Source organism: Sinocyclocheilus rhinocerous, unplaced genomic scaffold, assembly GCF_001515625.1.
Source record: "Sinocyclocheilus rhinocerous isolate Xijiao unplaced genomic scaffold, SAMN03320098_v1.1 scaffold831, whole genome shotgun sequence".
NCBI lineage: Eukaryota > Metazoa > Chordata > Actinopteri > Cypriniformes > Cyprinidae > Sinocyclocheilus > Sinocyclocheilus rhinocerous.
The window spans coordinates 1062649-1080064 of record NW_015641020.1 but is presented as its reverse complement, the minus strand read 5'-3'; the positions used below and the strand labels follow the sequence as shown (position 1 = coordinate 1080064).

Here is a 17416-nt window from a genome sequence, read left to right as displayed (position 1 = left end):
GTTTATTTTTAATGATTTTTATTATAGATTGTTGTAATCTGCTTTAATTTTTAAAGACATAGTACTTTATTTCCATTGTGTCTCACACTATGTATCTCACACGCTGTATCTTTATAAAATATCTGCTTAATATGATTTTCACTGTAGTTGGAAAGTTGTTAATATTGAGCCATTGAAATGTGACACTGGAGGTTTGATATTACTAAAAGATGTTTTAGTGTGTGTTTTTGCAGACCTGTAAATGATTGAATGTAGAAATTATAAATATGTTGGGGCACTCAATAAAGCTGATTGCAAAAACATAAGCAATTGCATTTCGTGTTTTACATACATTTATTCATTTGGCAGACGCTTTTATCCAAAGTGACTTACAGTTGAGGAATACAACAAGCGATTTATCATAAGATGGAAACCAATGTCAGATTTGTTTTAGTCCAGAGTATTGTAATATATCTGAGTTCTGAATTTTATTTCATTTTAACACAAAGCTGTACACCTGAAGATTATTTTATGTTATTAGTCATTTGCAGGTTAGCAGATAATTTTTATCCAAATGTTATAATATTTACTGTATCCTTGAAGTATATACCAGCAGACTGAGAAATGTAAACACCAAGACATGATGTACGGGCAGTTAATGATATCTCTTTACATAATCAGTACTTCAAGAACAATAAAATGATTTCATAAAATGCTCCTCGTGATTATGTTATGTACTGTTTATTAAATAATAATTCTGTTGTCGTTGCAATGATTTTTGGAGTACTCTGAGTTTCACTACAACAAATAAAGCCCTGCATCTGTACAAAGACTGTGACATTAACCTCATTGTACGTTTCAGGTACTTTCTTAATTAAAAAAAGATAACACTATTGAGATCACAACACTCTAACAGTCACTTTACTTGCACAGAAAAAGAACCTGAAGTCCTTTGCATTTGGTATTTCTTGTCAATTTTTCAAAATCTATTGATCTGGCATGTTTGTCATTTTTCTCATTATTACCGTGCTCCAGTCTGATGAGAACACAGCTAGAAAGCTGTTCTTTGATAAGCATCCTTCACTATGTGCGTATGTGTGCACGTGCATGAGTGTGAATCTACGTCTAGACATTCCCGACTTTCTCCCTCCCCCTCTTAATAAAAGACAGCATCCTCCTCTCAAGGTGTCAGTCATTTGCTGAACTTGCCTCTCTTTCTCAGGTAAGACAAAATACTGTATTTTATTGTATTGCATTTACTTATTTTACATAGTGTCTGACTTTTGAAGTTATGTTTACCAATTGTTCAAATTGTGCTTTAGAGTCTTCATTATAGATTTATTTTTGGATTTCAGAGTGCTTGAATCTGAAAGATATTCATCATGGCAACCAAGATGGTGATTCAACAGCCTAAGCCATTGGTAGTGGCTGCTGCATCAGACCAGTGGAGCACCAGCATCTGTGAATGCGACAACGTCAATGAATGTGAGTTTATGTGTGTCTGTATATTTTTGTGTTTGTATATAAGATGGTGAGTTTTAAGAATAAAACAAATTCAAAAATGACAAATTTAATGCTCTCATTCTGTGAGAGCCGTAGAAACACTCTCTTCAGTCACATTCACATTTATGTTTGTAACAGTTGCTTTCCAATCAATCTCATGGTCAAGAATAATGACACAGTGGTTCTTCTGGTACTTCTGCAGGTTGTTTCTCTGTGTGGTGTTTCCCTTGCTTTGCCTGCGTTACAGCCAGAGACCACGGAGAATGTCTTTGTCTCCCTCTACTGGACAGCTGCGGGTGTATTCCCCCAATCACTCTCTCCATGAGGGTTTCCACACGCCGACGTTATGGCATCACGGTAAGGACAAAACAACAACAACAAAAGAACCAAAGCCAATTTTTTTTATTACAACAGATGAATCAATCAAGCCTTTTATATCTTATTAGAGGCAATAAATCAAGCTCAATCACATTATAACAATAGCCTATACTTTAAAGCAACAGAAGAAAACTGAATACAGAATATAAGAGGTTATCAGAGTCAAGGATATTATATTCCGGTTCATTATGTTTAACATTTCCTCCTTTCCTCATTCAGGACTCTATCTGCAATGACTGTGTATACTCTTTCTTCTGTGGACCGTGCTCATGGTGCCAGATCAGACGAGAGATGAAGGCAAGACTCCATCCTGTCACTCTGTTCAACAACAGGCCAACCTAATGATCGCCATCATCTTCCTCACCTTCATCATTTTCACAGTACATTCTCTAAAGCGCTCTTTGTCCTTATCGGATTACGGTCATGTCAGTCCTAAAAACAAAGACTTGCTTGTTCTGTGGTTGTAATCAGTTTTTGATCTTCCTCCCACACACACTGACCTGAGATCAGCCCTTCGACGTGGCATTGTACTGGAATGTGTTTTACATATTGTTGGTGTACAGCTTTAATCCAGGAAGTGAGGAATTCTGAACAGTGGATTCGCCTAAGTAATATGCAGATTTGGGATTTTAATGTTGCAACATGTTTAGTGTCACTACTTTAGTTTATTTTTAATGATTTTTATTATAGATTGTTGTAATCTGCTTTACTTTTTAAAGACATAGTACTTTATTTCCATTGTGTCTCACACTATGTATCTCACACGCTGTATCTTTATAAAATATCTGCTTAATATGATTTTCACTGTAGTTGGAAAGTTGTTAATATTGAGCCATTGAAATGTGACACTGGAGGTTTGATATTACTAAAAGATGTTTTAGTGTGTGTTTTTGCAGACCTGTAAATGATTGAATGTAGAAATTATAAATATGTTGGGGCACTCAATAAAGCTGATTGCAAAAACATAAGCAATTGCATTTCGTGTTTTACATACATTTATTCATTTGGCAGACGCTTTTATCCAAAGTGACTTACAGTTGAGGAATACAACAAGCGATTTATCATAAGATGGCAATAAACCAATGTCTTGAACTTGATGCGAGCCGTGACCTGAAGCCAGTGCAGAGAGATGAGAAGCAGTGTGACATGGGCTCTCTTGGGCTCATTGAAAACAAGACGTGCTGCTGCATTCTGAATCATTTGCAGAGGTCTGATTGCACATGTTGGAAGTCCAGCCAGAAGAGCATTGCAATAGTCCAACCTAGAAATGACAAGGGCCTGGACGAGAAGCTGTGTTAGGAGGGGTCTGATTTTCCTGATGTTGTGTAGTACAAACCTGCATGATGATGCTGTGATTGCAATGTGATCTTTAAAGGTCAGCTGATCATCCCAAGATTCCTGACTGAACTCGATGGGATTATCGTTGATGAGCCCAGTTGGATGGTAAACTGGTGCTGTACTGATGGGATGGCTGGGAAGATGAGAAGTTCTGTTTTTGCCAGGTTGAGCTGCAGGTGATGCTCTTTCATCCATGCCAAGATGTCCGTCAGGTAGTCTGAGATCCGAGCAGGTGCCATTGAATCATCTGGTTGAAATGAGAGGTAGAGCTGCGTGTCATCAGCATAGCAATGATAGGAAAAACCATGCGCCTGAATGATGGGTCACAGTGATGTCATGTACATAGAGAAGAGGAGGGGCCCAAGAACTGATCCCTGAGGAACCCCAGTGACCAGTTTTTGTGATTTGGATACCTCTCCTCCCCAAGCCACCCTGAAGGACCTATCTGTGAGGTAAGACTCAAACCAGTGGAGTGCAGTTCCGGTGATTCCCAGCGATGAGGGATTTGATGACTAACAGTGTCAAATGCAGCAGATAGATCTAGGACCATGAGAACTGAAGATCTGGACTCAGCTCTTGCACTCAGTAGTGCTTCAGTGACTGACAACAAGGCGGTTTCAGTTGAATGGCCACTTTTAAATCCAGATTGGTTATTGTCCAGCTGGTTGTTCTGTGAGAGGAAGGAAGACACTTGGTTGAAAACAATGCGTTCAAGTGATTTTGCTGTGAAAGTGAGGAGAGAAACGGGCCTGTAGCTTTCAACAAGTGAGGTGTCTAGTGTAGGTTTTTTTAAGCAGTGGGGTTACCCGTGCCTGCTTGAATGCGGTGGGGAACATCGGTTAACCAAGGGTTGGAGGGAGTAGCTCGTGCAGGTCTGGAGCAAATAGGACAGATATTGTCTAGGCACATCTTTCCAGCTCATCTTATGTAATAATTTGTTATGTAATATTATGAACATTGCCAAAGGTTTATTCATATTCAGATATTTCAAAAGGAAATGCTAATGCTCCTGAATGTTTTGATCCTGACTTGTGTTGCTTGCTTTGGTTTCTGTAAAACCCTTTTTCATATTTTTAGAATGCATTCACGTGATTTTGCTATACAAAAAAAAAAAAAACTAAATCATGACTCCTTTTGTCTTATAAATATGAGGCTGATAAAATAGAATGCTTGCAAAATATGTAAACATGGAATAAACATTGATTCCCAGCATTTAAGTCATCTAGAGTGATCTTTACACCTCAAAATCTATAGGAATAGTTTACTGAAAAATGAGAATTCAAAAACATATCATTCCAAATGTGTGAATTTCTTCTGCCAATGGCTGTCAAGCTTCAGGTACTTTAAAATAACAATATGACATTTTCCTGTAACATAATTATCTTTCAGACCCTGAGGGGAATCCATATGCAAAAAAAGATATGTAACAAAGAAATTGTGTCCCTTATATTCAAATAAGGCTTGATTTCTTTCTTTTGAATTGTGAAACCGTAATACAGAGGACGTTTCTATGTGTGAGAGGAACCAGGTAAGTTCATATTAATGCTGTATCAATAACGTATCCATTCTTAATTCTTTCCTTGAACTAAGCTTGCTCATCATAGAAGGACAAAATAATATTTCATCATTTGGAACCACCAAAAAAATATATGGATGGAACCACCTAAAAATATAGACATATATAGCATATAAAAATGTAGTTAAACTTAAATATTACCTATTTTCTGTTCACCCTGCAGTGACTACTCTATATAGCAACAAACATGATATACAGCCTCAGTTCAGTCCTGTGACAGCAGTGAGCTCAAACCAGTGGAACACTGGAATATGTGGATGCTTTGATGACTGCAATGTCTGTGAGTTTGAAGTGCCTTCACTTGCTTTTCATGCTTTGGTTTGTCACAAGCTGTGATTCATTTTTTTTTTTAAATCTGTATTTGTATTTGCTTCTCTCCAGGCTGTTTCGCCATATGGTGCCCCCTCTGCTTTACTTGTTCCACAGCATCAGATTTTGGAGAGTATTGCTGTCTGCCCCTCATTGATCTTTGTGCCTGCATTCCTCCGGTATCTATGGCACTGCGGGCTTCTGTGAGAAATCGATACGGCATACAGGTATGTGGCGCCCTAAACTATCCAAAAAGTACCAAAATGTTCCATCAGTTACTTACGTACACAAAACTTGCTTTTATTGCTGCAGTATCTCGCAGTTGATTTTGATTCAGTTTGAATTCTGTGAGTTCATTCAGTGATGGATTCGTCAGACCCATCAAACTGATACCTCGTGAGTTCGTGAATCTTTGTGAATGATGAAGAATCAGACTCACGAACATTATAAGAATTGTTTGTTCGTGAATCGGAATACACTGTTCGCGTTGTTTGTGTTTGCATTCCGTTCGAGTGGACAAGTCAATACAAAGACACGGTTTCTTGTCATTATATTGATGAACACGGTATTTTATCATCCTATTAAATTCAAATGTAAACTCGCGTTCGCAACTCGAGTAAAATATGACTTCTGTAGTCGAGGCGCTGGAGATTCGCGTGGCATAAACCACTTGCGCACTGTTCAATAGCGTGGTATATTCTGTACCACACCACCACGGAACCTCATTTCTAAAGGTAAGCTATAAAATTGTATAAATATGTAAGTACAGTAGTGAAGAGGACAGTCTAATTACATATAATATGAGTTTTCTGTAGTTTTACTGTAGTCTCACCTAAAGGCGGATTGTAAAGATTGAATGTTCTCAGCCAGGACAAGATTGTTTTTCACAAATAAGAAGTTGTCACACGTTTTGTAATTATTTTGTTACCTTTTACATTTGTTGGATTTTATGTATTAAATACATAATCATATGTACAGCTACACACATATTCCTATATTCATTTCATTTTTAAGCAAATTTGGTCAGGACAAGGCGGTACCCATAGAAGTTTGCAAAATATGATAAATCATTAAGGTGCAATTCACAGTGAGCTCCAAATATAACATTAGTACTCCCAGAGGCAGAATGTTTTTGTACCAGGTAATATGAACTATAGAAAGTAACAGAGGAAAGAGGAAGCTGTGGCTTTGTGATAAAGTCCATGCAGTGAGTCATAGCCTGGAGTCAAAGTCACCAATTACACCTGCCTTTGTTGCTATTGGCAGCTTGTCTCCTCTTTTAAACTTCTCACCACAGCAAACAAACCTGAATGCTTGAGATCTTTCCAAGATAGGTCATCTACAAGTTGTTTATTTTGTGTCTTAATTAGAGGATTTTGCAGCTTGTTTGCTTTTTGGACTGTTTAGGACATCTTCATGTGTCTAAGTTGAAGACATTTGCTGATATCTTCTTGCTACTTGGTTCTGAAAATAAGTTTGAAGATAAAATGTTAAGGTTAATCTTTATTTAAAGTTGTACCCAGTTGTTTAGAAAGGAAAACTTGAAATCGCATCATATGACCCCTTTAAATAAAATCCTAATTCCTTTCACCTCTTTGAGTGTCAAAATAACACTGAACATTTGAACTTTGAACAGTTGGTAGACCATTTCAGGTAAACAAAGTGTTCTGGTCAGCCAACCTAACACTGCAAAGTCTCGGCTTTTAGCACAAAAAGTAAGAGTTTTGGAAATCTTTTTTTCAAGATCATTTTAAACCATTTTGTTCTCAGTGTTTATTATAAAAACAGCCTGTCTATAGCAAAGCGCAGTACAAAATTAGATGGAAAAACGCATCTCAAGATTTTTAGACTGGATATATTATGTGGATGTTTGTTTCCATTTAATGCTATTTAAAGTCAAATCACAGATTTTTTAAATCTGTGTAAAAATTACAGCTTTAAATTGATAGTTTAACAGAATATATTTCTTGAGTTAAGTTTTCTTAACTCTGGCAAAAAAAAAAAACTTCTGGTTTTAGCATTAATCTAACAATGTTTAGTGAGTGTTAATGCTAAAAACAAGATAAAACTATTATAATGAAGTTCAAAAATATTCTCAAAATGTACACAACTATGTTATAGATGTGTCTTGATTTAAGGATGTTTAGTTATTTTTGCTGGAAAACAACTAAAGCTAAATTAATTTTTACAGTGTTAAGTCATTTGATGTTTCTGCAGGATGCAGCAACCTGTATGCATGCTCACAATTCTGATTGGCTTTATATAGTTCAGTCCAATTCCTGGAAGTTGCCAGAACAACAGCAGAACTTTGGTGGATTATCATTGTCTAGATGTGGTAACAATTCTGTTGAATGTTACAGCAGGTTGTTTAGTTGTGTTTTTTACTCTGTAAGTTTCTTTACAAGTGGATCTATGCAAAAAAAGAAAATTTAGGTAGTAGTTGATCCAGGTTTACAAACCAGTACTGCAAGATTGTATGAATGATTTAGCTTTTCTGCAATACAATGTATTTTTTTTTAAATGGTTTGATAAAAATTATGATGGTGTTGGTTGTGGCCATAATCTCAGTATTTACATCAGTTGTATTATAAAAATGGTAATGGTGTAAATCAAAGTGACCATTTTAAATAAAATGAATTTAATGTAATAAATGCATTAAATTAATCTGAAGTACAAACTCTGTGAACGGTACAGAACAGAATAGAGACCTTTAGAATGTCTGTAATTAAATGAATAAACGCATTTCAGTCCAAGAGTAACCAATCCAAGCTGTTTTCTGGCAAGCAAAACCTTGTGTGAGCTGAGTGTTGATAGCTCTCCTTGAACGCTTTCTTTTTCTGTGCCCCAGTTTTGCCTGGTAATTCAGTTCAGAAGTTCACATTGACTCAAATTAAGGAAAACGAAGATATTAATTTGATTGAAAAATGAAGATATTTCATATTCTTCCCTCCTATTGAAAGCTGATCCAAATCTATGAACACAGGACAAATTAGATCTCAGGTTACAAAGTACGTGAAGCGGGTTTGACGTAGACAGCCTTTTGCCTGTTTTGCCATGTCTTATACAGTGTGGCTGGATATGATCATATCTGTGTTGAATGCGTCTGTATAAATTTTGGAAATCCAAAGCTTATTTTGGCTGTGTTTGCACCACAAAACTGGAGCATCGACAGAATTGGAGTCATACAAAAGGTAAAGTCAAACTTCCTGAATGTTTTAGTTCATCATGTATACTGCTAATGCCTCGAACAAAGATCAGTACTCATGTGCCAAAAATCAGATGTTTTCAGGTGTTATCATAATGTCTAAAATGTTCATTCCTTGATCTATAGGCATATGGCATGTTATAGCTTGTTGAAAAGCCTCCTGAAGGCGTGTGTGTGTTTTTTTTCCATTAAGGATTAATAGGGTGTTTGAGGCCATCTATTGTGCTGAACGCGGGTGTTTGTGTTGCAAATCCACAGTGACAGGGCAGACAGATGGAGAGAGAAAGCCAATGGGAGGAGCTGGAGGGGATGTGGGATTTAGGAAAGAAAAAGAAAGGGAGAAGTTTCTCACAGTAAGGACTTAGCCATTAAGGATGAGACGGATATCTTGTACTGAACACTTAAGAAATCCAGAGCATTTTTTCTTGTTACCTCAAGATCTGGAGATTATCACTCTGCACAGGGTCACCGGTATCATGTGTTCCAGTTTACAAATGGATTATCATCTTAAAACGCAAACATGTAATTCCAGTAGTGATGTAGATGTGAATGTCTATATGGGAAATATCTAAATATTTATTATGGGATAAAATGCTCTGGCTGCAATATTGTAAACATCTTGTACTTTCTCTTCTCTCTTTGTGTTTTTTCAGCTTTCTGAAGGATGAGTATGAGGTCCAAACAACTATCTTCACTGACTTGTCTACTCTTTGTGATCTGCTGCTGTCATGGTGGAAATATCCTGGTGTGGCCTGAGGACGGCAGCCACTGGCTGAACATGAAAGTCATTTTGAGAAAACTCCACAGCCACAGTCATAGCCTTACTGTGGTGCGTTCGTCTAAAAGTTGGTATATCAAAGAGAATTCTTCCCTCTACAGCACCATCACGGTCAACTCAGTGGAGACTGAAGATGTTGGCCCTGACTACTTCAAGATGTTGATAGAGAGGTCGCTGGCACTACAAAGGATGTCGTCTTTTTTTCGTTTCTTGGAACAGCAGAAAGATATCGCCAACATACTAAAGGTATTTCACAACGGAGCGCTCCGAATGGTTTCTGCCATTTTTGACGATGCAGCGCTTGTAGAACGCTTGCGAGAAGCTAAGTTTGACCTGCTGTTAACAGATCCTGCGTTCCCAGCTGGTGTCCTGTTAGCCAATTTCCTTCACCTTCCCATGGTTTACAATGTACGTTGGCTAAATGCAGGGGATGCTCACATGCAAATTGCACCCTCACCTCCATCCCACGTCCCAATGTACAATTCATTGCTCCATGACCAAATGAACTTCCTACAGCGGATGGAAAATTTCCTACGGTATCTGTTCAGCCTCCTTCAGGAGCGATACATCATCGTGCCCATTTACAGAGAGCTGCTTGAGCGTCACTTCCCGCCCGGTACTGATCTTCTGACAATGCAACAATCTGCTGACATTTGGTTGATGAGAATGGACTTCGTTTTTGAGTTTCCACGGCCCACCATGCCTAACATGGTCTACATGGGTGGCTTTCAATGTCAGCCTGCTCAAGCACTTCCTACGGAGCTGGAAGAGTTTATGCAGAGCTCTGGGAAGCATGGAGTAGTCATCATGTCCTTGGGAGCAGTAGTCAGTGCTCTTCCTACAGCAATCACAGAGGCCATTGCTACAGCCTTTGCTGAGATCCCTCAGAAAGTCTTGTGGAGGTACCACGGGGAACGACCTTCGACCCTGGGAAAGAACACTTTACTTCTAGAGTGGTTTCCACAGAATGATCTCCTGGGCCATCCAAAAACTCGTGTGTTTGTATCTCACGGGGGCACCAATGGTATCTATGAAGCTATTTACCATGGAGTCCCAGTCTTAGCTTTGCCACTCCTCTTTGACCAGTTTGACAATGTTCTGCGACTGCAGGTTCGAGGTGCGGCTCGAGTGCTTCAAGTCGCAACGCTCACCTCGCAAGAATTCCTCGAAGCCCTCAAAGACGTCCTTGAGAACCCGCTGTACCGGAGCAGCATCCGCAAACTGTCAGAGCTGCATCACGATCGGCCCTTGTCTCCTCTCGATAGCGCCACTTTTTGGATTGAGTACGTTATTAGACACAAAGGAGCAGCTCACCTTCACTCAGAGGGAAATAACTTGCCTTGGTACTCTTACCACAACATAGATGTGTTGGCCTTTCTACTGACGTTCACTGTGATTGCTCTTTTGACCTTAGCATATGTCTGCAAGCTTTTGTGTTGCAGGAAGTCAATCAAAAAGAGGAAGGTGGAATGAACATTTGATATGTACATTTTGAAAAGCTGATGAAACACTGAATTAAATGCAGCAGCCAAATATCAGGGTTTTTTTTGTTGTTGTTGTTTTTTTTGCCTGTCCAACTCTGTTCCAAAACATGTACTGCTAAAGTCATTCCTGTAGCATAGTGCTAGCAACATCAAGGTCATGGGTTTGATTCCCAGTGAAAGCATGCACTGATCAAATGGATACCTTTGAATGCAATGTGATTTGCTTTGTATAAAAGTGTCTGCCAAATGCGTAAATGTAGCATGTAAATGGAAAGTCTCACGCATGGTGAACCTGAGTTTGTTTGTTACTATGACAACCAGTGTTTGCAAAAACAGCTGTAGTCTGAACAAAAACCTGATCTGGCCACGTGTAACTTGTAAATGCAATGCCAGAATATCGTTAAACAATACTTTAGGATTATCTTTATATTTTACCGTTTTGGTTATGACTACTCAAACTAATATAAATTGAATAATTAACTGTAGCCATCTTTGTACTTTTTTTGTGCATCAAATTCTTGCAAACTTTATGCTATTCTTTTTGTGGTGTATTCACCAAATCCTCAACATTTTATATGTTCTTTAATCAACATAATCTAGTGCCTGTAAAGAAACCAACAATATGTATTTCCATGTCAGCCTCTCCCAGTGTGAATGTGTTTTAAATCATCATTAAAGGTTCAATTGGCAACTTTGCTTGTTTCAGTTCTAATCCACTTCCTGGTCTTTCTTATCTCAGGTCATGAATTCTTTCCTGATTTCATTCATTTACCACATGTTCACATCTGTAGAATAAAAGCCTCCATTGTTTGGAATAAGCGGCATTCCTAGCACACTGCACAAACAAGCATGTTTAAAAATGTATATATTTTAATAATATAATTATATTTTATATAATTAATATATTAATATAATATTTTAATACATTTAATTTAAGCATACAAGGTGTGCATCACAAAACCAAAATTTCTGTAGGATTACTTTGTTCATAAATGTTCAATGGCATTTAAAACTTCTATTGTTATGGAACTTTGCTTTTACATTGTTTAGATACACCATTCAAAACAGTGTTCCAGAGCAGGCCAGTAAGCCAGAGCAAAGGGGTGCGGGGTAGAGGGGTCTCACAGGGGACATGGAAACGACTATAAGGGTGTTACAGCTTGTCTGTCAGTGGCCCTTCCGTCTGAAAGAACAGCCTGGACTCTCTCATATCTTTGCCTCATAATAGCCAGCAGGCAGGAGGGTGTTTTTGTTCTGAAGGAGAAAGGCTTCAGGATGTTGCTGCTCAAAAGCAGTAGAAGTGGCTTCCTGCTGGGGGAAATGATCAAAAAGCCAGACAAGCCCATGGTTGGACACGGCAGAACTTTCCAGTCTAATGCATGCACAGGTTTATGCACATGTAGTGGAGCTGGACATGCAGATGATGCTCTCCAGACCAGACAGAGGTGGGAATATTTATATTTTTAATGAATATAAGCATAGGTTCTGGAACAAACCGTTTTGTTGTCTGTTCATTGTTGTGTTGTCTAATGACAGACATACATTTTATAGTGGAACAGTATTGTGTGACATTTCTGTGTTCTGCTCAGGTTGCTTAACCATTGTCAGAGGTGACTGGAGAATCTGAGGACTGGTCTGTTTCAACATCTGTAATGAAAATTTTGAAGATTCAAATGTCATGGACAAGTCATAACCATAAAGCCATGCTTCTGAGTAAGTTACTATTCCTCTGCATGATATATTTAAAACAACTAAAGATGTACAATATTAAAATTGTTTTTCATGTTATGGTTTATATTAAAATTTGGTACTGTTTTGTCTGAATGAATTAAAAATATAAAAAAATTAAACACTAAAATCAATCATTTAAAGTGAATTTAAACATTACAACATTCAAAAGTATACACTGCTGTTCAAAAGACTGGTGTTGTAAGATTTTTTTTTTTTTTTAATAAAACATCTTTTATTGCATTTATTTGATTAAAAATATAGTAAAAAAAACTCAAATTAATATAACTTATAAATTAAATATTATAACAATTTAAAATACCTGTTTTGTATGTCTAGATATTTTAGTATGTAATTTATTTCTGTGATGGCAAAGCTGAATTTTCAGTAGCCATTGTTAGTCAGATGTTATCAATGTTAAAAACAGTTGTTCTGCTTAATCATTTTGGGAAACTGTGGTACTTTTCCCCCCAGAATTCTTTGATGAATAGAAAGTTTTAAAAAAAACTGCTTTTATTTGAAATAGAATTCTTTTGTAACAATGTAAAAGTCTTTACGGTCACTTTTGGTAAATGTAATTTCCTTGCTCAGTAAAAGTATTCATTTTAAATATTTTGTAAAAACCTTTGAAAGGCTGTGTAACAATACAATAATGTACAGTATGTGGAAAATAATGTGTTTTTTGAACCTTAAACCGCATAAACACATTTCATTACACCAAATACACAAAATAATGTTCTTTTTAGCAACATCATATGACCCCTTTAACGACATTTAACTGTAATCTTTAGTAAATAAATATACACAGACTTTCAAAGGTTTTTACAAATTTTTTTAAATTAATACTTTTATTGAGCAAGGAAAAGAAATGTTATACTCTTAAAATTCTTAAAAAAAAAAAAAAAAAAGATTTTCTAATTTTCCACAGACCTGACCAATGGGAGCTGCCAAATCCCTCTGGCAAATGACAGAGTAGGTCTGACCTACATCTACAGCCTTGCCTTCTCTATTGGACTCCCAGCTAACCTGCTCTCCCTCTGGGGACTGTACCAGCTAGGCCGGTCTGGTGGAGGTGGCTGCCAGCTGGTCTATATCCTAAACTTACTGCTTTCAGATCTTCTCCAGCTACTCACCTTGCCACTGTGGATCCTATACCTGCAGGGAGACCACCACTGGCCTTACGGGTCTGTGACCTGCCAGCTAGTGGGCTACGTTTTTTACGTTAACCTCTATGCCAGTGTCATTTTTCTTTGCCTCATCGCCCTGGACCGCTGTCTAGCAATCGTGTACCCTCTCAGCAGCCGTGGTGTACGGAAAGTGCGAGTGGCAGCGTTTTCTGGTATGGTAGTGTGGACTTTGATATTTCTGTTCTGCCTGACTGGCCTCTACCCATCTGTGTTCGAGCCCCAGAGAGAGCTGTGTCTGGAGCAGTACCCTGTGAGCACCAGATATGCTTACTTTAAAATCGCCACAGTTGCTTTAGGGTTTCTGATGCCCTGCTCTATACTAGGGTAAGTGAAATTCATGTGACTGTACCTAGGTCAATAAAAGAATGTTCTTTTTAGTCCAAATCTAATCATTTATTTAAAAATCTCTTCTTCAATGAGCATGTTTTTAATTTCTGAATAAAATTAATTTATGCTTTTAGGGGGGTCATAAGGTCAATGTCAGGGTGATAAAACTGTACTCATGTCATAATGCAAAAAATATATCACCATTAAAGGAATTAAATTCCCTAGATCACATAGTTTATTTGTTATTATTTCTTAGAAATGTATTAATAATATTAATATTTAAAAATAAAATTAATGTTCAGCCTAATCAATGTGGCGCAACCAATATGCAGGGGGAAAAATCATAAAACAGGAAATGATATCACTGAGAGGGCCTCTGCTGACCCTGTGTGTCAAGGTCAAAACATCTCTTAAAATAAGATACTTTAACCATTTTATGACAAGATAGAGTTAGTTCAGGTTGTAAAATATCATGTGGCATGACTACTTAAAAATGCATTGATGTATATGTATGAATAATTCATGATATTTCTAAAAAAAAAAATTTCACCTTTCAAATTTTTTATGAGAATCTTTTTTTTTTTACTTTTCCATTGTTAATTTGATTTCTTAATCACCTGTTATGACTATTTTATGATTATCTTTAATGTTTTTTGTATAAAACACTTTGAACCTTTTACCATTGTGTATGAAATGAACTATATAAATAAATTTGCCTTGCTTTTCCTTTGAAAATAGAACATTTAAAAACAGTTTTAAAAATAAGAAATGTACATGTTATGAATTGTTATATATTTGTATATGTGGTTTTAATTTTTTCTTAAATATAAAAGGTATAAAAGGTTTTTAAAACCCTATGAAACCAACATGAATACTAAGAGTATGAGTACATTTCTAAGAACTTGGCGCGTGTGATTTAAACTAGATTTTAAAAATATTTATTATCGCAGACACTCTTGTTTGTCATTGAATCCTGCATTGTTTACCTTACAAAAAGCTTTTACCAACCCGTATTTATAGGCACGTTAGAAACATGTTGTCTCAGCACACAGGCCTAGGAATGAATTAGCATGCCATCAAAATGCCATTGCACAGATGACAAACACAGATACAACATCTGTCTCTTTAAAGGAATGTTACTGTAAACACAATCATAACTATGTCATTCATAACCTTTTGGCCTTTCGTTCCTCTTATTCACATTCAGGTACACCTCTGGCCGAATCGGGCTGACTCTGCGGAACTCCCCGTCTGTCACGGATCACGAACGCCGCAGGATTGTCGCAACCCTGGTTGTCATCACTGTCATCTTCATTGTCATTTTTGGTCCCTATCATCTGGTGGTCGGCTACAGATTTGTTACCCTGCTTCTCACGGAAAGTGAAAAAGACCAGTGTTTGGTGGAAGTTTCTCTTTACCTTTACTATCGAATCTGCTACGGGCTCACCAGTCTCAACACCCTTCTAGACCCTCTTTTCTACATCTTTCTTTGCAACGATGCTCGCCAAGAGCTTCGCAGATCTCTTCTCTGCCCTTGCCGGGGTCATAGGGTGCACCAGGGATCACGAGTACCGTCTTTTCCCAAAAGTCGTCTCGACCGCAGAGCAGATGTTTAGCGGTCTCATACAGATGCTAATCAGTGTCGGAGTCTTTGTAAGGCATGTGCTGAAAGTTTTTTACACATGACGTGAAAATTGCTTATCAGGCTGAGATTTGACAAATTACCTGTCGCCACTGTGACAACGACAGTGATGTCATTAAGACACGGCTGGTATGAGGCAGTGGCACGTGATCACTGGATCACACGTGTTAGAGCTACACCTTCAGCATCTTCAGTCAAATGCTTAGACTCCCATACAGCCTGAGGAGATTCTAATGCATTCTCTGTATTGCTTAAAATACTTTATTATTATTATGTCTGTACTGAAGTCAGGTATAATTACACTACCGTTCAAAAGTTTGGGGTCATTTTTTAAAGAAGTCCCTTATGCTCACCAAGGCTGCATTTATTAGATCAAAAATATAGTAAAACAATAATAGTGTAAAATAATATTAAAATTTAAAATATTGTGTTGTTTATTTTAATAAATTTTAAAATGTAATTTCTTCCTGTGATTGTAAAGCTGAATTTGTCATTACTCCAGTCTTCAGTGTCACGTGTGTCAGACCTGGGTTCAAGTTGTGTAGTTGTTTAGCTCTCCATGCCCTAGTTTCTCCCTTGTGTTTCATTGTGCCCATATTTGGTTCTTCATGTTCCTGCTCCTAGTGTGTTTCATTTGTCTCAGGTGTGCCTCGTTATCCCCTTGTTCAGTTGTGTATTTAACCGTTCAAAAGTTTGGGGTCGTTTTTTAAAGAAGTCCCTTATGCTCACCAAGGCTGCATTTATTAGATCAAAAATATAGTAAAACAATAATAGTGTAAAATAATATTAAAATTTAAAATATTGTGTTGTTTATTTTAATAAATTTTAAAATTTAATTTCTTCCTGTGATTGTAAAGCTGAATTTGTCATTACTCCAGTCTTCAGTGTCACGTGTGTCAGACCTGCCTGTTTCAGTTTGTATTCCCTTTGGTTGTTAATTAAAGACTGTTTACTTTGAGTTTAATCCTGCGTCTCCTCGCTCCGTATCGTGACAGAACACCGAACTTTCGGAAGTCAAGGCCGCCAGCCGCTGCACTCTCAAGCCCGCCGGCCGTTCCATTGTCAAGCTCCCTGAACTGTCTGCTCCGCCATGGCCTCCTGAACTGTGTGCTCCGCCATGGCCCCCTGAACTGTGTGCTCCGCCATGGCCCCTTGAACTGTGTGCTCCGCCATGGCCTCCTGAACTGTCTGCTCCGCCATGGCCCTGCTCCGCCATGGCTCCCTAGTCTGCCTGCTCCGCCATGGCTCCCTAGTCTGCCTGCTCCGCCATGGCTCCCTAGTCTGCCTGCTCTGCCATGGCCCCCTGAGTTCCCTGCTCCGCCATGGTTCCCTGAACTGCCTGATCCGCCATGGGTCCCGGAACGGGTACCACCCGCTCTGGAGAGGCCTCCAGAGTGCCCACCCCCCCTCTCTGTTGGAAGTTATGAGGCGCGTGGACGCGCCTTCTGGGAGGGGGAGGTAATGTCAGACCTGGGTTCATGCCCATATTTGTTTCTTCCTGTTCCTGCTCCTAGTGTGTTTCATTTGTCTCAGGTGTGTCTCGTTATCCCCTCGTTCAGTTGTGTATTTAAAGAGTGTTCTGTTTCTGGTTTCGTCGTTCGTGTCTTACGTCATGCCCTGTTTCAGTTTGTATTCCCTTTGGTTGTTAATTAAAGACTGTTTACTCCTGCGTCTCCTCGCTCCGCAGTATCGTGACAACGTGATCCTTCAGAAATCATTTTAATATGCTGATTTGCTGCTCAAGAAACATTTCTTATTATTATCAAAGTCAAACTGTTGTGCTGCTTGATATTTTTGTGGAAACGGTGATAGTTTGTTTTCAGGATTCTTTGATGAATATAAAGTTAACAAGAACAGCATTTATTTGAAATAGAAATCTTTTGTAACAATGTAAATGTCTTTACTTTGGAAGCTTGTTTCCACCATGGGATAAAAAAGGTAATTGCAACTTTTTATCTCACAATTCAGACTTTTTTTCTCAG

At 38.0% G+C, this 17416-nt stretch overlaps 3 protein-coding genes across 3 annotated transcripts; all 3 read left to right on the top strand.

Annotated features, from left to right (window-relative positions):
• The first annotated feature begins 1361 nt into the window (after nt 1-1361).
• On the top strand, nt 1362-2213 carry LOC107753991 (cornifelin homolog B-like). The gene is made up of 3 exons (XM_016570289.1): nt 1362-1464; nt 1685-1839; nt 2080-2213. Exons 1-3 carry the CDS (start codon nt 1362-1364, stop codon nt 2200-2202), a joined length of 381 nt encoding a protein of 126 aa, XP_016425775.1. The 3' UTR covers nt 2203-2213.
• Nucleotides 2214-8952: 6739 nt separating this feature from the next.
• On the top strand, nt 8953-10539 carry ugt5g1 (UDP glucuronosyltransferase 5 family, polypeptide G1). Its single transcript, XM_016570251.1, has one exon. It carries the CDS (start codon nt 8953-8955, stop codon nt 10537-10539), a length of 1587 nt encoding a protein of 528 aa, XP_016425737.1.
• Nucleotides 10540-11843: 1304 nt separating this feature from the next.
• LOC107753961 (probable G-protein coupled receptor 132) lies at nt 11844-15737 on the top strand. Its single transcript, XM_016570253.1, has 4 exons — nt 11844-11995; nt 12140-12263; nt 13207-13789; nt 15000-15737. The coding sequence occupies exons 2-4, from the start codon at nt 12203-12205 to the stop codon at nt 15406-15408; spliced, it is 1053 nt and encodes a 350-aa protein (XP_016425739.1). The 5' UTR covers nt 11844-11995; nt 12140-12202; the 3' UTR covers nt 15409-15737.
• The last annotated feature ends 1679 nt before the right edge of the window (nt 15738-17416 follow it).